At 55.1% G+C, this 21,841-nt stretch overlaps 1 protein-coding gene across 1 annotated transcript in view; it reads left to right on the top strand.

Annotated features, from left to right (window-relative positions):
• The window catches only part of LOC147113152 (dynein axonemal heavy chain 8-like), a 1,456,516-nt gene extending 1,435,848 nt beyond the window's left edge, over nt 1–20,668 (top strand). The window contains exon 65 of the mRNA XM_085998053.1: nt 20,194–20,668. Coding sequence (XP_085854179.1) covers nt 20,194–20,481 — 288 coding nt within the window. The 3' untranslated portion in view covers nt 20,482–20,668. The remainder of the gene's footprint in view (nt 1–20,193) is intronic.
• Nucleotides 20,669–21,841: the final 1,173 nt, after the last annotated feature.

The following is a 21,841-nucleotide window of genomic DNA, read 5'->3' as shown; positions in this document are numbered from 1 at the left end:
GCCACATCCAGGGATCGTGCTGTGTCCGCAGCCTGTTTCAGGTCCAATCCCGTTTTTTCCAGCAGTCTCTGCCGGATGTAAGTGGAGCTGAGGCCTGTGATAAAGGCATCGCGAACAAGCTCGTCAGTGTACACTGCGGCTTTTACATCTTGGCACTTGCAGTCTTTGCCAAGCGTTTTCAGGGTGCCTAGGAACTCCTCCACCGATTCCCCAGGTCGCTGTGCGCGAGTAGCGAGCAGATGCCTAGCATACACCTCATTCGTAGGCTGCTGGTAATGCGCCTTTAAGATGTCGCAGGCGGCCGGGTACGTGTCGGCGTCTTGGATGAGGGGGTAAACCCGGTGGCTTACCCAATTCCGTAGAATTCCGAGTTTCATACTCGCAGCGTCCGTAGCGTCTTTGACGGCTGCGGAATTGTCCAGGAAGAATTCCATACACATAAACCAGTGCCCGAAGCGTGCCGATGCGTCCAAAGCATGCTGGTCCAAATCCAAACGTTCAGGTTTCAAGAGTTGATCCATTGTGTTGAAAATTAAGTCAATAAAATTGATGTGCCTCAATAAATCCGAGACTCGATGTTAGCGAAACAAAACAAGGCTTTTATTGACTTAGAAGGTAACACACAGAGGAGAATGTATCTTCCATCCAGAGGTCTGCCGTACTGGATGTGCTGCAGGCTGGGCCAGCTTACATAGGAGCCAGGTATGGGCGGAGCCCTACACACAGTACAATACAATGGAAATGAAACTGAAACCAACCACAGTCACAGGCAGAGAAATACTGATGAGTGATGAATGGAATATTTCATCACACCCTTCTCCTTCACCTGGCACCTTCCCGTGCAAGCGCAGGAGATGCAACACATGCCCTTTTACCTCCTCCCTTCCCACTGTCCAGGGCCCCAAACACCCCTTCCAGGTGAAACAGCGATTTATTTGTACTTCTTGCAATTTAATATACTGTATTCGCTGCTCACGATACGGTCTCCTCTACATTGGGGAGACCAAACGCAGATTGTGCGACCGCTTTGCGGAACACCTCCGTTCAGTCCGTAAGGGTGACCCTGAGCTTCCGGTCGCCTGTCACTTTAATTCACCGCTTCACTCCCACTCTGATCTCTCTGTCCTCGGGCTATTGCATTGTTCCAATGAAGCTCAACGTAAGCTCGAGGAACAGCACCTCATCTTTCGATTGGGCACTTCGCAGCCTGCCGGACTCAACATTGAGTTCAACAATTTCAGATAATTATCCCTGCCCCCATTTTTCATGCAGTATGATTTTTAACACTCCCATTTGCAACATTTTATCTTTCCTGCCTCTTACAAAAGTACAGGATGTTCTTTCAATTCCTTCCTCCCCTCCGAACCCCGCCGCCCCCCCCCCGTCTCTGCACCTGCTTAATATCTGTTACATCTCCAGCTGTTTCCAGTTCTGATGAAGGGTCCCAGACCTGAAACGTTAACTCTGTTTCTCTCTCCACGGATGCTGCCTGGCCTGCTGAGTACTTCCAGCATTTTCTGTTGTTATTTCAGAAGGCAAGGACTGCTGGATCCAAGAGCTAAGTGCGTTTCCACTTTCCTCCTGGATCCTGCAACCCTGCCTAACCCATCCCCGCAATTGGACACCGTCCCCAGGCTTCCGATCGGCTTCCCGGCCTCCTCCCAACCACAATGCCTCTGATCGCTTTACCCCCCCAGTCACCGATGATCTTCAGGCCACCCGCAATGTTCTGTGCTGCCCTCCCCCATCAATCATCCTCTGGCCCCCTGATGTTCTCTGCCTCCCCCACACGCTCCCCCGATCATCCTTCAGCCACCGCCTACCCCTACCCCTCCAATGCGCGAGTCGCCCACTCTCCCGATCATTCTTCAGCCACGGCCTACCACTACCCCTCCAATGCTCGAGTCGCCGACTCTCCCGATCATTCTTCAGCTCTCTATGTTCGAGACCATCCCCCAACTGCTCATCCTACGGCCCCCCCCGATCATTCTCCGCCCCCAATGCTCGAGTCCGGCCTCCCTCGATCATTCTCCAGCCCCCCAATGCTCGAGTCCGGCCTCCCTCGATCATTCTCCGGCCCCCCAATGCACGAGTCCGGCCTCCCTCAATCATTCTCTGGCCCCGATGCTCGAGGCCGGCCTCCCTCGATCATTCTCCGGCCTCCCGATGCTCGAGCCCGGCCTCCCTCGATCATTCTTCGGCCCCCCAATGCTCAAGTCCGGCCTCCCTTGATCATTCTCCGGCCCCCCGATGCTCGAGTCCGGCCTCCCTCGATCATTCTCCGGCCCCGATGCTCGAGTCCGGCCTCCCTCGATCATTCTCCGGCCCCAATGCTCGAGTCCGGCATCCCTCGATCATTCTCCGGCCCCCCAATGCTCGAGTCCGGCCTCCCTCGATCATTCTCCGGCCCCCCAATGCTCGAGTCCGGCCTCCCTCGATCATTCTCCGGCCTCCCAATGCTCGAGTCCGGCCTCCCTCGATCATTCTCCGGCCCCCCAATGCTCGAGTCCGGCCTCCCTCGATCATTCTCTGGACCCAATGCTCGAGTCCGGCCTCCCTCGATCATTCTCTGGCCCCGATGCTCGAGTCCGGCCTCCCTCGATCATTCTCCGGCCCCGATGCTCGAGTCCGGCCTCCCTTGATCATTCTCTGGCCCCGATGCTCGAGTCCGGCCTCCCTCGATCATTCTCCGGCCCCCCGATGCTCGAGTCCGGCCTCCCTCGATCATTCTCCGGCCCCCTGATGCTCGAGTCCGGCCTCCCTCGATCATTCTCCGGCCCCCCGATGCTCGAGTCCAGCCTCCCTCGATCATTCTCTGGCCCCGATGCTCGAGGCCGGCCTCCCTCGATCATTCTCCGGCCCCACGATGCTCGAGTCCGGCCTCCCTCGATCATTCTCCGGCCCCGATGCTCGAGTCCGGCCTCCCTCGATCATTCTCCGGCCCCCCGATGCTCGAGTCTGGCCTCCCTCGATCATTCTCCGGCCCCAATGCTTGAGTCCGGCCTCCCTCGATCATTCTCCGGCCCCCCAGTGCTCGAGTCCGGCCTCCCTCGATCATTCTCCAGCCCCAATGCTCGAGTCCGGCCTCCCTCGATCATTCTCCGGCCCCCAAATGCTCGAGTCCGGCCTCACTCGATCATTCTCCAGCCGCCCAAAGCTCGAGTCTGGCCTCCCTCGATCATTCTCCAGCCCCCCAATGCTCGAGTCCGGCCTCCCTCAATCATTCTCCAGCCCCCCAATGCTCGAGTCCGGCCTCGCTCGATCATTCTCTGGCCCCCCGATGCTCGAGTCCGGCCTCCCTCGATCATTCTCCAGCCCCAATGCTCGAGTCCGGCCTCCCTCGATCATTTTCCAGCCCCAATGCTCGAGTCCAGCCTCCCTCGATCATTCTCAGGCCCCAATGCTCGAGTCCGGCCTCCCTCGATCATTCTCCAGCCCCAATTCTCGAGTCCGGCCTCCCTCGATCATTCTCTGGCCCCGATGCTCGAGTCCGGCCTCCCTCGATCATTCTCTGGCCCCAATGCTCGAGTCCGGCCTCCCTCGATCATTCTCTGGCCCCGAAGCTCGAGTCCGGCCTCCCTCGATCATTCGCCGGCCCACCGATGCTCGAGTCCGGGCTCCCTCGATCATTGTCCGGCCCCCCCAATGCTCAAGTCCGGCCTCCCTCGATCATTCTCCAGCCCTGATGCTCGAGTCCGGCCTCCCTCGATCATTCTCCAGCCCCGATGCTCGAGTCCGGCCTCCCTCGATCATTCTCCAGCCCCCCAATGCTCGAGTCCGACCTCCCTCGATCATTCTCCTGCCCCCCGATGCTCGAGACCAGCCTCCCTCGATCATTCTCCAGCACCCCCGATGCTCGAGTCCGGCCTCCCTCGATCATTGTCCGGCCCCCCCAATGCTCGAGCCCGGCCTCCCTCGATCATTCTCCAGCCCTGATGCTCGAGTCCGGCCTCCCTCGATCATTCTCCAGCCCCGATGCTCGAGTCCGGCCTCCCTCGATCATTCTCCAGCCCCCCAATGCTCGAGTCCGGCCTCCCTCGATCATTCTCCGGCCCCCCGATGCTCGAATCCAGCCTCCCTCGATCATTCTCCAGCACCCCCGATGCTCGAGTCCGGCCTCCCTCGATCATTCTCTGGCCCCCCAGTGCTCGAGTCCGGCCTCCCTCGATCATTATCCAGCCCCCCGATGCTCGAGTCCGGCCTCCCTCGATCATTCTCCAGCCCCGATGCTCGAGTCCGGCCTCCCTCGATCATTCTCCGGCCCCATGATGCTCGAGTCCGGCCTCCCTCGATCATTCTCCAGCCCTCCGATGCTCGAGTCCGGCCTCCCTCGGTCATTCTCCAGCCCTGATGCTCGAGTCCGGCCTCCCTCGATCATTCTCCAGCCCCCCCGATGCTCGAGTCCGGCCTCCCTCGATCATTCTCCAGCCCCCCAATGCTCGAGACCAGCTTCCCTCGGTCATTCTCTGGCCCTGATGCTCGAGTCCGGCCTCCCTCGATCATTCTCCGGCCCCCCGTTGCTTGAGTCCGGCCTCCCTCGATCATTCTCCAGCCCCAATGCTCGAGTCCAGCCTCCCTCGATCATTCTCAGGCCCCAATGCTCGAGTCCGGCCTCCCTCGATCATTCTCCAGCCCCAATTCTCGAGTCCGGCTTCCCTCGATCATTCTCTAGCCCCGATGCTCGAGTCCGGCCTCCCTCGATCATTCTCTGGCCCCAATGCTCGAGTCCGGCCTCCCTCGATCATTCTCTGGCCCCGAAGCTCGAGTCCGGCCTCCCTCGATCATTCGCCGGCCCACCGATGCTCGAGTCCGGCCTCCCTCGATCATTGTCCGGCCCCCCCAATGCTCGAGTCCGGCCTCCCTCGATCATTCTCCAGCCCTGATGCTCGAGTCCGGCCTCCCTCGATCATTCTCCAGCCCCAATGCTCGGGTCCGGCCTCCCTCGATCATTTTCCAGCCCCAATGCTCGAGTCCAGCCTCCCTCGATCATTCTCAGGCCCCAATGCTCGAGTCCGGCCTCCCTCGATCATTCTCCAGCCCCAATTCTCGAGTCCGGCCTCCCTCGATCATTCTCTGGCCCCAATGCTCGAGTCCGGCCTCCCTCGATCATTCTCTGGCCCCGAAGCTCGAGTCCGGCCTCCCTCGATCATTCGCCGGCCCACCGATGCTCGAGTCCGGGCTCCCTCGATCATTCTCCAGCCCCCCAATGCTCGACTCCGGCCTCCCTCGATCATTCTCTGGCCCCAATGCTCGAGTCCGGCCTCCCTCGATCATTCTCTGGCCCCGAAGCTCGAGTCCGGCCTCCCTCGATCATTCTCCAGCCCCGATGCTCGAGTCCGGCCTCCCTCGATCATTCTCTGGCCCCGAAGCTCGAGTCCGGCCTCCCTCGATCATTCTCTGGCCCCAATGCTCGAGTCCGGCCTCCCTCGATCATTCTCTGGCCCCGAAGCTCGAGTCCGGCCTCCCTCGATCATTCGCCGGCCCACCGATGCACGAGTCCGGGTTCCCTCGATCATTGTCCGGCCCCCCCAATGCTCGAGTCCGGCCTCCCTCGATCATTCTCCAGCCCTGATGCTCGAGTCCGGCCTCCCTCGATCATTCTCCAGCCCCGATGCTCGAGTCCGGCCTCCCTCGATCATTCTCCAGCCCCCCAATGCTCGAGTCCGGCCTCCCTCGATCATTCTCCTGCCCCCCGATGCTCGAGACCAGCCTCCCTCGATCATTCTCCAGCACCCCCGATGCTCGAGTCCGGCCTCCCTCGATCATTGTCCGGCCCCCCCAATGCTCGAGCCCGGCCTCCCTCGATCATTCTCCAGCCCTGATGCTCGAGTCCGGCCTCCCTCGATCATTCTCCAGCCCCGATGCTCGAGTCCGGCCTCCCTCGATCATTCTCCAGCCCCCCAATGCTCGAGTCCGGCCTCCCTCGATCATTCTCCGGCCCCCCGATGCTCGAATCCAGCCTCCCTCGATCATTCTCCAGCACCCCCGATGCTCGAGTCCGGCCTCCCTCGATCATTCTCTGGCCCCCCAGTGCTCGAGTCCGGCCTCCCTCGATCATTATCCAGCCCCCCGATGCTCGAGTCCGGCCTCCCTCGATCATTCTCCAGCCCCGATGCTCGAGTCCGGCCTCCCTCGATCATTCTCCGGCCCCATGATGCTCGAGTCCGGCCTCCCTCGATCATTCTCCAGCCCTCCGATGCTCGAGTCCGGCCTCCCTCGGTCATTCTCCAGCCCTGATGCTCGAGTCCGGCCTCCCTCGATCATTCTCCAGCCCCCCGATGCTCGGGTCCGGCCTCCCTCGATCATTCTCCAGCCCCCCAATGCTCGAGACCAGCTTCCCTCGGTCATTCTCTGGCCCTGATGCTCGAGTCCGGCCTCCCTCGATCATTCTCCGGCCCCCCGTTGCTTGAGTCCGGCCTCCCTCGATCAATCTCCAGCCCCAATGCTCGAGTCCAGCCTCCCTCGATCATTCTCAGGCCCCAATGCTCGAGTCCGGCCTCCCTCGATCACTCTCCAGCCCCAATTCTCGAGTCCGGCTTCCCTCGATCATTCTCTAGCCCCGATGCTCGAGTCCGGCCTCCCTCGATCATTCTCTGGCCCCAATGCTCGAGTCCGGCCTCCCTCGATCATTCTCTGGCCCCGAAGCTCGAGTCCGGCCTCCCTCGATCATTCGCCGGCCCACCGATGCTCGAGTCCGGCCTCCCTCGATCATTGTCCGGCCCCCACAATGCTCGAGTCCGGCCTCCCTCGATCATTCTCCAGCCCTGATGCTCGAGTCCGGCCTCCCTCGATCATTCTCCAGTCCCGATGCTCGAGTCCGGCCTCCCTCGATCATTCTCCAGCCCCCCAATGCTCGAGTCCGGCCTCCCTCGATCATTCTCCTGCCCCCCGATGCTCGAGTCCAGCCTCCCTCGATCATTCTCCAGCACCCCCGATGCTCGAGTCCGGCCTCCCTCGATCATTGTCCGGCCCCCCCAATGCTCGAGTCCGGCCTCCCTCGATCATTGTCCAGCCCTGATGCTCGAGTCCGGCCTCCCTCGATCATTCTCCAGCCCTGATGCTCGAGTCCGGCCTCCCTCGATCATTCTCCAGCCCCCCAGTGCTCGAGTCCGGCCTCCCTCGATCATTCTCCGGCCCCCCGATGCTCGAGTCCAGCCTCCCTCGATCATTCTCCAGCACCCCCGATGCTCGAGTCCGGCCTCCCTCGATCATTCTCTGGCCCCCCAATGCTCCAGTCTGGCCTCCCTCGATCATTCTCCAGCCCCAATGCTCCAGTCCAGCCTCCCTCGATCATTCTCCGGCAATAGTACTGAAGTCTTGTGCTCCAGAACTAGCTGCGCCCCTAGCCAAGCTGTTCCAGTACAGCTACAACACTGGCATCTTCCCGGCAATGTGGAAAATTGCCCAAGTATGTCCTGTCTACAAAAAGCAGGACAAATCCGACCCGGCCAATTACCATCCCATCAGTCTACTCTCAATCATCAGCAAAGTGATGGAAGGTGTCGTCGACATTACTATCAAGTGGCACTTACTCAGCAATAACCTGCTAACTGACGCCCAGTTTGGGTTCCGCCAGGGCCACTCAGCTCCTGACCTCATTACAGCCTTGGTCCAAACATGGACAAAAGAGCTGAACTCAAGAGGTGAGGTGAGAGTGACTGCCCTTGACATCAAGGCAGCATTTGATCGAGTGTGGCATCAAGGAGCCCTAGCAAAACTGAAGTCAATGGGAATCAAGGGGAAAACTCCCCATTGGTTGGAATCATACCTAGCACAAAGGAAGTTGGCTGTGGTTGTTGGAGGTCATTCATCTCAATCACATGACATCACTGCAGGAGTTCCTCAGGGCAGTGTCCTAGGCCCAACCATCTTCAGCTGTTTCATCAATGACCTTCCCTCCATCATAAGGTCAGAAGTGGGGATGTGCGCTGATGATTGCACACTGTTCAGCACCATTCGAGACTCGTCAGATACTGACGCAGTCCGTGTCCATATGCAGCAAGACCTGGACAACATTCAGACTTGGGCTGACAAGTGGCAAGTAACATTCGCACCACACAAGTGCCAGACAATGACCATCTCCAACAAGCGAGACTCTAACCATCTCCCCTTGACATTCAATGGCATTACCATCGCTGAATCCCCCACTATCAACATCATGGGGGTTACCATTGATCAGATACTGTGGCTACAAGAGCAGGCCAGAGGCTGGGAATTCTGTGGCGAGTGTCTCACCCCCTGACTCCCCAAAGCCTTTCCACCATCCACAAGTTACAAGTCAGGAGTGTGATGGAATACTCTCCACTTGCCTGGATGAGTGCAGCTCCAACAACACTCAAGAAGCTCGACACCATTCAGGATAAAGCAGCCCGCTTGATTGGCACTCCATCCACCACCTTCAACATTCACTCCCTCCACCACCGGCGCACTGTGGCTGCAGTGTGTACCATCTACAAGATGCACTGCAGCAACTCGCCCAACCTCCTTCAACAGCACCTTCCAAACCCGCGACCTCTACCACTTAGAAGGACAAGGGCAGCAGACGCATGGGAACATCACCACCTACAAGTTCCCTCCAAGCCACACACCATCCTGACTTGGACTTGTATCGCCGTTCCTTCACTGTCGCTGGGCCAAAATCCTGGAACTCCCTTCCTAACAGCATTGTGGGTGTACCCACACCATATGGATGCAGCGGTTCAAGAAGGCGGCTCACCACCGTCTTCTCAAGGGCAATTAGGGATGGACACTAAATGCAGGCCCAGCCAGCGACGCCCGCATCCCATCAATGAATTAAAAAAAAAAAATTCTCCAGCCCCCCGATGCTCGAGTCCGGCCTCCCTCGATCATTCTCCAGCCCCCCCAATTCTCGAGTCCGGCCTCCCTCGATCATTATCCAGCCCCCCGATGCTCGAGTCCGGCCTCCCTCGATCATTCTCCAGCCCCGATGCTCGAGTCCGGCCTCCCTCGATCATTCTCCGGCCCCATGATGCTCGAGTCCGGCCTCCCTCGATCATTCTCCAGCCCTCCGATGCTCGAGTCCGGCCTCCCTCGGTCATTCTCCAGCCCTGATGCTCGAGTCCGGCCTCCCTCGATCATTCTCCAGCCCCCCGATGCTCGGGTCCGGCCTCCCTCGATCATTCTCCAGCCCCCCAATGCTCGAGACCAGCTTCCCTCGGTCATTCTCTGGCCCTGATGCTCGAGTCCGGCCTCCCTCGATCATTCTCCGGCCCCCCGTTGCTTGAGTCCGGCCTCCCTCGATCAATCTCCAGCCCCAATGCTCGAGTCCAGCCTCCCTCGATCATTCTCAGGCCCCAATGCTCGAGTCCGGCCTCCCTCGATCACTCTCCAGCCCCAATTCTCGAGTCCGGCTTCCCTCGATCATTCTCTAGCCCCGATGCTCGAGTCCGGCCTCCCTCGATCATTCTCTGGCCCCAATGCTCGAGTCCGGCCTCCCTCGATCATTCTCTGGCCCCGAAGCTCGAGTCCGGCCTCCCTCGATCATTCGCCGGCCCACCGATGCTCGAGTCCGGCCTCCCTCGATCATTGTCCGGCCCCCACAATGCTCGAGTCCGGCCTCCCTCGATCATTCTCCAGCCCTGATGCTCGAGTCCGGCCTCCCTCGATCATTCTCCAGTCCCGATGCTCGAGTCCGGCCTCCCTCGATCATTCTCCAGCCCCCCAATGCTCGAGTCCGGCCTCCCTCGATCATTCTCCTGCCCCCCGATGCTCGAGTCCAGCCTCCCTCGATCATTCTCCAGCACCCCCGATGCTCGAGTCCGGCCTCCCTCGATCATTGTCCGGCCCCCCCAATGCTCGAGTCCGGCCTCCCTCGATCATTGTCCAGCCCTGATGCTCGAGTCCGGCCTCCCTCGATCATTCTCCAGCCCTGATGCTCGAGTCCGGCCTCCCTCGATCATTCTCCAGCCCCCCAGTGCTCGAGTCCGGCCTCCCTCGATCATTCTCCGGCCCCCCGATGCTCGAGTCCAGCCTCCCTCGATCATTCTCCAGCACCCCCGATGCTCGAGTCCGGCCTCCCTCGATCATTCTCTGGCCCCCCAATGCTCCAGTCTGGCCTCCCTCGATCATTCTCCAGCCCCAATGCTCCAGTCCAGCCTCCCTCGATCATTCTCCGGCAATAGTACTGAAGTCTTGTGCTCCAGAACTAGCTGCGCCCCTAGCCAAGCTGTTCCAGTACAGCTACAACACTGGCATCTTCCCGGCAATGTGGAAAATTGCCCAAGTATGTCCTGTCTACAAAAAGCAGGACAAATCCGACCCGGCCAATTACCATCCCATCAGTCTACTCTCAATCATCAGCAAAGTGATGGAAGGTGTCGTCGACATTACTATCAAGTGGCACTTACTCAGCAATAACCTGCTAACTGACGCCCAGTTTGGGTTCCGCCAGGGCCACTCAGCTCCTGACCTCATTACAGCCTTGGTCCAAACATGGACAAAAGAGCTGAACTCAAGAGGTGAGGTGAGAGTGACTGCCCTTGACATCAAGGCAGCATTTGATCGAGTGTGGCATCAAGGAGCCCTAGCAAAACTGAAGTCAATGGGAATCAAGGGGAAAACTCCCCATTGGTTGGAATCATACCTAGCACAAAGGAAGTTGGCTGTGGTTGTTGGAGGTCATTCATCTCAATCACATGACATCACTGCAGGAGTTCCTCAGGGCAGTGTCCTAGGCCCAACCATCTTCAGCTGTTTCATCAATGACCTTCCCTCCATCATAAGGTCAGAAGTGGGGATGTGCGCTGATGATTGCACACTGTTCAGCACCATTCGAGACTCGTCAGATACTGACGCAGTCCGTGTCCATATGCAGCAAGACCTGGACAACATTCAGACTTGGGCTGACAAGTGGCAAGTAACATTCGCACCACACAAGTGCCAGACAATGACCATCTCCAACAAGCGAGACTCTAACCATCTCCCCTTGACATTCAATGGCATTACCATCGCTGAATCCCCCACTATCAACATCATGGGGGTTACCATTGATCAGATACTGTGGCTACAAGAGCAGGCCAGAGGCTGGGAATTCTGTGGCGAGTGTCTCACCCCCTGACTCCCCAAAGCCTTTCCACCATCCACAAGTTACAAGTCAGGAGTGTGATGGAATACTCTCCACTTGCCTGGATGAGTGCAGCTCCAACAACACTCAAGAAGCTCGACACCATTCAGGATAAAGCAGCCCGCTTGATTGGCACTCCATCCACCACCTTCAACATTCACTCCCTCCACCACCGGCGCACTGTGGCTGCAGTGTGTACCATCTACAAGATGCACTGCAGCAACTCGCCCAACCTCCTTCAACAGCACCTTCCAAACCCGCGACCTCTACCACTTAGAAGGACAAGGGCAGCAGACGCATGGGAACATCACCACCTACAAGTTCCCTCCAAGCCACACACCATCCTGACTTGGACTTGTATCGCCGTTCCTTCACTGTCGCTGGGCCAAAATCCTGGAACTCCCTTCCTAACAGCATTGTGGGTGTACCCACACCATATGGATGCAGCGGTTCAAGAAGGCGGCTCACCACCGTCTTCTCAAGGGCAATTAGGGATGGACACTAAATGCAGGCCCAGCCAGCGACGCCCGCATCCCATCAATGAATTAAAAAAAAAAAATTCTCCAGCCCCCCGATGCTCGAGTCCGGCCTCCCTCGATCATTCTCCGGCCCCCCCAATTCTCGAGTCCGGCCTCCCTCGATCATTCTCCGCCCCCGATGCTCGAGTCCAACCTCCATCGATCATTCTCTGGCCCCGATGCTCGAGTCTGGTCTCTCTCGATCATTCTCCGGCCCCAATGCTCGAGTCCGGCCTCCCTCGATCATTCTCCGGCCCCAATGCTCGAGTCCGGCCTCCCTCGATCATTCTCCGGCCCCAATGCTCGAGTCCGGCCTCCCTCGATCCTTCTCTGGCCCCGATGCTCGAGTGTGGCCTCCCTCGATCATTCTCCAGGCCCCCGATGCTCGAGTCCGGCCTCCCTCGATCATTCTCCGGCCCCCTGTTGCTCGAGTCCGGCCTCCCTCGATCATTCTCCGGCCCCAATGCTAGAGTCCGGCCTCCCTCGATCATTCTCCGGCCCCGATGCTCGAGTCCGGCCTGCCTCGATCATTCTCCAGCCCCGATGCTCGAGTCCGGCCTCCCTCGATCATTCTCCGGCCCCGATGCTCGAGTCCGGCCTCCCTCGATCATTCTCTGCCCCTTATGCTCGAGTCCGGCCTCCCTCGATCATTCTCCGGCCCCCCGTTGCTCGAGTCCGGCATCTCTCGATCATTCTTCTGCCCCAATGCTCGAGTCCGGCCTCCCTCGATCATTCTCCTGCCCCGATGCTCGAGTCCGGCCTCCCTCAATCATTCTCCGCCCCCGATGCTCGAGTCCGGCCTCCCTAGATCATTCTCCGGCCCCCCGTTGCTCGAGTCCTCCGGCCCCCCATTGCTCGAGTCCGGCCTCTCTCGATCATTCTCCGGCCCCGATGCTCGAGTCCGGCCTGCCTCGATCATTCTCCAGCCCCCCGATGCTCGATCCGGCCTCCATCGATCATTCTCTGGCACCGATGCTCGAGCCTGGCCTCTCTCGATCATTCTCCGTCCCCAATGCTCGAGCCTGGCCTCCCTCGATCATTCTCCGGCCCCCCAATGCTCGAGTCTGGCCTCCCTCAATCATTCTCCAGCCCCGACGCTCGAGTCCAGCCTCCCTCAATCATTCTCCGGCCCCTGATGCTCGAGTCCGGCCTCCCTCAATCATTCCCCGGCCCCCCATTGCTCGAGTCCGGCCTCCCTCAATCATTCTCTGGCCCCGATGCTCGAGTCTGGCCTCCCTCGATCATTCTCCGGCCCCGATGCTCGAGTCCAGCCTCCCTCGATCATTCTCCAGCCCCTCAATGCTCGAGTCCGGCCTCCCTCAATCATTCTCCGGCCCCCCAATGCTCGAGTCCAGCCTTCCTCGATCATTCTCCGGCCCCCTGATGCTCGAGTCCGGCCTCCCTCGATCATTCTCCGGCCCCCTGGTGCTTGAGTCCGGCCTCCCTCGATCATTCTCCGGGGGCCCAATGCTTGAGTCCGGCCTCCCTCGATCATTCTCTGGCCCCGATGCTCGAGTCTGGCCTCCCTCGATCATTCTCCGGCCCCCCAATGCTCGAGTCCGTCCTCCCTCGGTCATTCTCCGGCCCCCCGTTGCTCGAGTCCGGCCTCCCTCGATCATTCTCCTGCCCCAATGCTCGAGTCCGGCCTCCCTCGATCATTCTCCGGCCCCGATGCTCGAGTCCGGCCTCCCTCGATCATTCTCCCGCCCCGATGCTTGAGCCCGGCCTCCCTCAATCATTCTCCGCCCCTGATGCTCGAGTCCGGCCTCCCTCGATCATTCTCCGGCCCCCCGTTGCTCGAGTCCGGCCTCCCTCGACCATTCTCCGGCCCAAATGCTTGAGTCCGGCCTCCCTCGATCATTCTCCGGCCCCGATGCTCGAGTCCGGCCTGCCTCGATCATTCTCCAGCCCCCCGATGCTCGATCCGGCCTCCATCGATCATTCTCTGGCACCGATGCTCGAGTCTGGCCTCCCTCGATCATTCTCCGGCCCCCCAATGCTCGAGTCTGGCCTCCCTCGATCATTCTCCAGCCCCGATGCTCGAGTCCGGCCTCCCTCAATCATTCTCCGGCCCCTGATGCTCGAGTCCGGCCTCCCTCAATCATTCCCCGGCCCCCCATTGCTCGAGTCCGGCCTCCCTCAATCATTCTCCGGCCCCGATGCTCGAGTCTGGCCTCCCTCGATCATTCTCCGGCCCCGATGCTCGAGTCCAGCCTCCCTCGATCATTCTCCAGCCCCTCAATGCTCGAGTCCGGCCTCCCTCAATCATTCTCCGGCCCCCCAATGCTCGAGTCCGGCCTTCCTCGATCATTCTCCGGCCCCCTGATGCTCGAGTCCGGCCTCCCTCGATCATTCTCCGGCCCCCTGGTGCTTGAGTCCGGCCTCCCTCGATCATTCTCTGGGGGCCCAATGCTTGAGTCCGGCCTCCCTCGATCATTCTCCGTCCCCCTGATGCTCGAGTCCGGCCTCCCTCGATCATTCTCCGGCCCCTGATGCTCGAGTCCGGCCTCCCTCAATCATTCCCCGGCCCCCCATTGCTCGAGTCCGGCCTCCCTCGATCATTCTCCAGACCCGATGCTCGAGTCCGGCCTCCCTTGATCATTCTCCAGCCCCGATGCTCGAGTCCGGCCTCCCTCAATCATTCTCCGGCCCCTGATGCTCGAGTCCGGCCTCCCTCAATCATTCCCCGGCCCCCCATTGCTCGAGTCCGGCCTCCCTCAATCATTCCCCGGCCCCCCATTGTTCGAGTCCGGCCTCCCTCAATCATTCTCCGGCCCCGATGCTCGAGTCTGGCCTCCCTCGATCATTCTCCGGCCCCGATGCTCGAGTCCAGCCTCCCTCGATCATTCTCCAGCCCCTCAATGCTCGAGTCCGGCCTCCCTCAATCATTCTCCGGCCCCCCAATGCTCGAGTCTGGCCTTCCTCGATCATTCTCCGGCCCCCTGATGCTCGAGTCTGGCCTCCCTCGATCATTCTCCGGCCCCCTGATGCTTGAGTCCGGCCTCCCTCGATCATTCTCCGGGGGCCCAATGCTTGAGTCCGGCCTCCCTCGATCATTCTCTGGCCCCGATGCTCGAGTCTGGCCTCCCTCGATCATTCTCCGGCCCCCCAATGCTCGAGTCCGGCCTCCCTCGATCATTCTCCGTCCCCCTGATACATAAGAACATAAGAACATAAGAAATAGGAGCAGGAGTAGGCCAATTGGCCCCTCGAGCCTGCTCCGCCATTCAATAAGATCATGGCTGATCTGATCCTAACCGCCAATCCACTATGACAGGACTATCTCCTGAATCTAACAGCATTAGACACACGAAAACAGGAGCAGGATCAGGCTACACGGCCCCTGGGCCCGCTCCGCTACCCACAGGGCCATGACCTATCCGAACCTAGACTCATGTCCAAATTCCTGCCCGCTCCCCGTAACCTTTAATTCCCTTTTCTACTAGGAAACTGTCTATTTCTGTTTTAAATTTATGTAATGATGTAGCTTCGACAGCTTTTTGGGGCAGCATATTCCATGGACCTACCACCCTCTGAGTGAAGTAGTTCCTCCTCATCTCAGTTTTGAAAGAGCAGCCCCTTATTCTAAGACTATGCCCCCTAGTTCTAGTTTCACCCATCATCTGGAACATCCTCCCTGCATCCACCCAATCCAACCCCTTCATAATCTTATATGTTTCAATAAGATCGCCTCTCATTCTTCTGAACTCCAATGAGTAGAGTCCCAATCTACTCAACCTCTCCTCATATGTCCATCCCCTCATCCCCGGGATTAATCGAGTGAACCTTCTTTGTACTGACTCGAGAGCAAGTATGTCCTTTCTTAAGTATGGACACCAAAACTGTATGCAGTATTCCAGGTGCGGTCTCACCAACACCTTGTACAACTGAAGCAATACCTCCCTATTTTTATATTCTATCCCCCTAGCAATGAAAGCCAACATTCCATTGGCCTTCTTAATCACTTGCTGCACCTGCATACTAACCTTTTGAGTTTCGTGCACCAGGACCCCCAGATCCCTTTGTACTTCAGTACTTTCAAGTTTCTTGCCATTAAGATAATAACTTGCTCTACGATTTTTCCTGCCAAAGTGCATAACCTCACACTTTTCAGTATTGTATTCCATCTGCCAAATCTCTGCCCACTTACTTAGCCTGTCTATGTCCCCTTGCAGGTTTTTTATGTCCTCCTCACTCACTACTTTCCCTCCCATCTTAGTGTCATCTGCAAACTTTGATGTGTTACACTCGGTCCCCTCCTCCAAATCGTTAATATAGATTGTAAAGAGTTGGGGACCCAGCACTGACCCCTGCGGAACACCACTGGTTACTGATTGCCAGTCTGAATATGAACCATTTATCCCAACTCTCTGCCTTCTGTTAGATAGCCAATCCTCTATCCATGCCAGAATATTACCCCCAATCCCGTGATTTTTTATCTTAAGCAATAATCTTTTGTGTGGCACCTTGTCAAATGCCTTTTGGAAGTCTAAATACACTACGTCCACTGGTTCACCTTTATCCACCCTATATGTTACTTCCTCAAAGAACTCCAGCAAATTTGTCAAACATGACTTCCCCTTCATAAAACCATGCTGACTTTGTCTTATTAAATTATGATTATCCAAATGTCCTGTTACTGTCTCCTTAATAATGGGCTCCAAAATTTTACCTACCACAGATGTTAGGCTAACCGGCCTATAGTTTCCAGCCTTCTGTCTACTGCCCTTTTTAAATAAGGGTGTTACATTAGCAGTTTTCCAGTCTGCCGGGACCTTTGCTGAGTCCAGGGAGTTTTGGAAGATTATTACCAATGCATCCACAATCCCTACCGCCACTTCCCTCAAAACCCTGGGATGTAAGCCATCAGGTCCAGGTGATTTATCCGCCTTGAGTCCCATTATTTTACCAAGTACTACTTCCTTAGTGATTTTAATCGTATTTAGCTCCTCCCCCCCTATAGCCCCCTGCTTGTCAAGTGTTGGGATATTCTTGGTGTCCTCTACTGTAAAGACTGATACAAAATATTCATTCAGTGTTTTTGCCATCTCCATATTTCCCACCATTAATTTCCCGGTCTCATCCTCTAAGGGACCAACATTTACTTTAGCCACCCTTTTTCTTTTTATATAACTATAAAAACTCTTACTATCTGTCTTTATATTTTTTGCTAATTTACTTTCATAATGTATCTTCCCTTTCTTAATCAATCTTTTTGTTATTTTTTGCTGTCTTTTAAAGTTTTCCCAATCCTCTATCCTCCCACTAGATTTGGCTACCTTATATGCCCTTGTTTTTAGTCGAATACTATCCTTAATTTCTTTACTTAGCCACGGATGGCTGTCTTTTCTTTTACACCCTTTTTTTCTCAGTGGAATATACTTTTTTTGGAATTTGTAAAATAACTCCTTAAATGTACACCACTGATCATGTATCGTCTTATCCTTTAACCTATTTTCCCAATCCACTTTACTCAATTCCGCTCTCATACCTTCATAGTCTCCTTTATTGAAGCTTAGCACGCTTGTTTGAGATACAGCCTCCTCACCCTCTAACTGAATATGGAATTCAACCATGTTATGGTCACTCATTCCAAGGGGATCCTTTACTAGGACATTTTTAATTAATCCTGTCTCGTTACACAGGACCAGATCTAAGGTTGCTTGCCCCCTGGTTGGTTCAGTTACATACTGCTCAAGAAACCCATCCCTAATACACTCAATGAACTCATCCTCAAGGCAGCCCTGCCCAATTTGATTCGTCCAATTTATATGATAGTTAAAATCCCCCATAATTATAGATGTTCCCTTATTACAAGCCTCAACTACTTCCTGATTGATACTCCGTCCAACCGAGTTGCGACTGTTCGGAGGCCTATATACTACACCCACTAGTGTTTTTTTCCCCTTATTATTCCTTATCTCCACCCAAACTGTTTCATTATCCTGATCCTTTGACCCAATATCATTTCCCTGTATTACAGTGATTCCTTCCTTTATTAACATAGCCACCCCACCTCCCCTTCCTTCCTGCCTGTCCTTCCTGATTGTTAAATAACCTGGTATGTTTAATTCCCAGGCATTGTCACCCTGCAGCCATGTTTCTGTAATGGCCACAAGATCATACCCATATGTAGCTATTTGTGCCTTTAACTCGTCTATTTTGTTACGAATGCTACGTGCATTCAGATAGAGAACTTTCAAATATGCTTTGTGACACTTAGTTCCTGCTATTGCCCTCCCTCGATCATTCTCCGGCCCCTGATGCTCGAGTCCGGCCTCCCTCAATCATTCCCCGGCCCCCCATTGCTCGAGTCCGGCCTCCCTCGATCATTCTCCAGCCCCAATGCTCGAGTCGGGCCTCCCTCGATCATTCTCCGGCCCCCAATGCTCGAGTCTAGCCTCCCTCAATCATTCTCCGGCCCCGATGCTCGAGTCCGGCCTCCCTCGATCATTCTCCAGCCCCCCGATGCTCGAGTCCGGCCTCCCTCGATCATTCTCCAGCCCCCCGATTCTCAAGTCCGGCCTCCCTCGATCATTCTCCGGCCCCCCGATGCTCGAGTCCGGCCTCCCTCGATCATTCTCCAGCCCCCCAATGCTCGAGTCCGGCCCCCGACAATCTCCCCTGCCCCCCCCAGCCGATCCCTCCTCTCTACGGCCTAGTATCGCAGGCCTAAGCTTCTGCAGCCAGCCAGCCGCTCCATCTGGCTTGCTGCAGGTGGGAAACAGAGGTTTCATAAGCAAATCAGTCTGTGCTAGGATGTTCCGATGAAGCTCAACATAAGCTCGAGGAGCAGCACCTCATCTTTCGATTAGGCACTTTACAGTCTTCTGGACTCGACATTGTGTTCAACAATTTCAGACCATAACCCCATCCTCCATTTTTTCAGGCGGCGGCTGTTGATGATTCTGCCATCCCCATTTGCAACATTTAATCTCTCTTGCCTTCTATCCTAGCACAGACCATTCCTTTTATTCCTTCCTCCCCTCCCCCCACCCTTTCCCTGCCTCCGCACCTGCTTAAAACCTGTTCCATCTCTAACTTTTTCCAGTTCTGATGAAGGGTCACAGACCTGAAACGTTAATTCTGTTTCTCTCTCCACAGATGTTGCCTGGCCTGCTGAGTGTTTCCAGCATTTTCTGTTGTTATTTCAGATTACCAGCATCCGCAGTATTTTGCTATTGTAGAAAATATAGCCAGCGCCAGGGACCCGGGTTCAAATCCAGCCTCGGGCAACTGTCTGTGTGGAGTTTGCACATTCTCCCTGTGTCTGCGTGGGTTTTCTCCGGGTGCTCCGGTTTCCTCCCACAGTCCAAAGATGTGCAGGTTAGGTTGATTTGGCTATGATAAATTGACCCTTAGTGTTAGGGGATTAAATACGTGGGGTTACGGGGATAGGGTGGGATATGTGTCGGTGCAGGCTCGATGGGCCGAAATGGCCTCTATCTGCACTGTAGATTCTGTGAAGCTGTGAAGTTATAGAAAGTTCCTCAGGGATTATGACACCATGCGTTCTTGCTGCAGCTCCTGCGAGACATCCATGACTGTCAGTAAATTGGGAGTTTCCTGTAGCAGTGCTGTGGCTGCTAACTGTTGCTCGAGGCCTGTATTCCACACTCTGCTGCTGATTACTCCAGGGGCTGGATTTTCCTCCGGAGCAGATACACTGCTGCAGGTGGATCGGGCTGGGACTTCTCCCCACCAAACAGTCCCCAAACCCTTTTTCCTGGGCTAGGTGCAGGATGAGCTCCTGGTAGAATATGTGCAACTGCGAGGGAGCAAACCTCAGTGACACTGCAGAGGAACACCCACTGCAGCACCCGAAGGAGCAGGAGACATCATCAAATTGGGCAGAAAACTTAAACAGTTCTTGAAAAGCCACGGCCCTCCAGGAATGTATATGTGATAGAAGAGAGGGAAAGGTGTGGATTACTCAGCCTTCTCCCTCTAACAATGCCATTAGCAGGCTTTCCGCTACTGCCAAGCATGTACTACCAGCCCTCTTCTGATGGTGGCTGGGGTTGGCGGCCCTTGACCAGTTTAAATGCAGAGGGTTGGTCTGTGGGAGGAGGAAAATTCCCAGTTTCCAAATTATGCAACTTTCTTTGTGAGTCCCAGTAGAAGCTGGGGTTGTTCTCTTTAGAGCAGAGAAGGTTAAGAGGAGATTTAATAGAGGTGCTTAAAATCATGAATGGTTTTGATAGAGTAAATAAGGAGAAATGGTTTCCAGTAGCAGAAGGGTCAGTAACCAGAGGACACAGATTTAAGGTAATTGGCAAATGAACCAGAGGCGACGTGAGGAAACCTTTTTTTTTTACACAGAGAGTTGTGATCAGGAAGGCACTGCCTGAAAGGGCGTTGGAAGCAGATTCAATAATAACTTTCAAAAGGGAATTGGATAAATATTTGAAGGGAAAAAAGTTACAAGGCTATGGGGAAAGAGCAGGGAGTGGAACTAATTGAATAGCTCTACCAAAGAGCCGGCACAAGCACGATGGGCCGAAAGCCCTTCTTCAGTGCTGTAAATTTCCATGGTTCTATCTTTCACCCAATATTTTTCAAACATTCATCCTCTGCATGCTTGTTTGGCAGGAGGGAGTGTACATTCACGGCCTTTACCTGGACGGAGCAGGTTGGGACAGGAGAAATACCCGACTGACCGAATCTACTGCCAAGGTTCTCTTTACAATGCTACCCGTCATCTATATATTTGCCATCAATTCCACTGCACCCAAGGATCCCAAACTGTACATCTGTCCAGTCTATAAGAAACCGCAACGCACAGACCTGATGTTCATCACCACCTTCTGTCTGAAAACAAACCAGCCACCCGACCACTGGATCCTGAGAGGGGCAGCCCTGCTCTGTGATATCAAGTAGAACAACAGTCGTTTGAGTTGGGTGGGGAATGTGTTTTAGCACGCGAGATAATTTAACAGTAATGTAGCTGAATTTGGATTTCAAGGCATGTACTTATCTACACCTGCCAGTCAAAATAATAAAAATGTTCACCAATACAAAGGCAATCTGTTCTTTTACTCTTTAATAAATTCATTGAAGGTCTTGAGCTGGTATCATACAGTATCTTATTCCTCAACAGTATACAACTCATTTATTTCACTGACTGTAAGCAGGCCAACAGAATAAATATTGACCAGAACACCAGGGTGAACTAACCTGCTCTTCTTTGAAATAGTGACATGGAATCTTTAATATCTACCTGAGAGGTCAGACGGAGCGTCGCTTTAACGTCGCATCCAAAAGACGGCACCTCCGACAGTGCAGCACTCCATCAGTACTGCACTAAAGTGTCAGCTTGGATTATACGCTCAAGTCTCTGGAGTGAGGCTTGAACCCACACCTTATTACTCAGCGGCGAGAGTGCTACCATTGAGCAATGCTAACACCTATACTGCTGGTGGGACATATAAGGGGTTCCATTCCCTTCCTCCTTACAGGTGAGCGGGAATTTAAAAAGTCAATGAGAAATGAGAAAGCAATAGAGCAGGATAGAGATGGGGGAAATAATAATCAGAGTGTGACAGGAAAGGACAGAATCTTTAAAAATAAGAGTGCAAGAGAAAATGGGGCCAAAACAAGGAGAAATGGCAAAAAGACAAAGTTAAAGGCTCTATATCTGAATGCACGCAACATTCGTAACAAAATAGATGAGTTGACGGCACAAATAGATACAAATGGGTATGATCTGATCGCCATTACACAGACGTGGTTGCAAGGTGATCAGGGCTGGGAACTGAATATTCCAGGTTATTTGACAATTCGGAAGGATAGACAGAAAGGAAAGGGAGGTGGGGTGGCTTTGTTGGTAAAGGATGGGATCAGTGCAGTGGTGAGAAGTGATATTGGCTCAGAAGATCAAGATGTAGAATCGGTTTGGGTGGAGATAAAAATTATTAAAGGGAAAAAGTCTCTGGTGGGCATAGTCTACAGGCCCCCGAACAGTAGCAATACTGTTGGCCAGAGTATAAATCAACAAATAATAGAGGCCTGTAAAAAAGGTACAGTAATAATCATGGGTGATTTTAATCTCCATATTGATTGGACAAATCAAATTGGCCATGATAGCCTTGAGGAGGAGTTCACAGAGTGCATCCGGGATGGTTTCCTAGAACAGTATGTAATAGAACCGACCAGGGAGCAGGCTATCTTGCATCTGGTACTGTTTAATGAGACAGAATTAATAAATGATCTCATAGTAAAGGATCCTCTAGGAAAGAGT

The sequence above is a fragment of the Somniosus microcephalus genome, chromosome 9, assembly GCF_052327205.1.
Source record: "Somniosus microcephalus isolate GS21.2 chromosome 9, FLI_Smic_1.0, whole genome shotgun sequence".
NCBI lineage: Eukaryota > Metazoa > Chordata > Chondrichthyes > Squaliformes > Somniosidae > Somniosus > Somniosus microcephalus.
The sequence above is the reverse complement of the archived record's forward strand: the minus strand, read 5'-3'. Positions and strand labels throughout refer to the sequence as shown.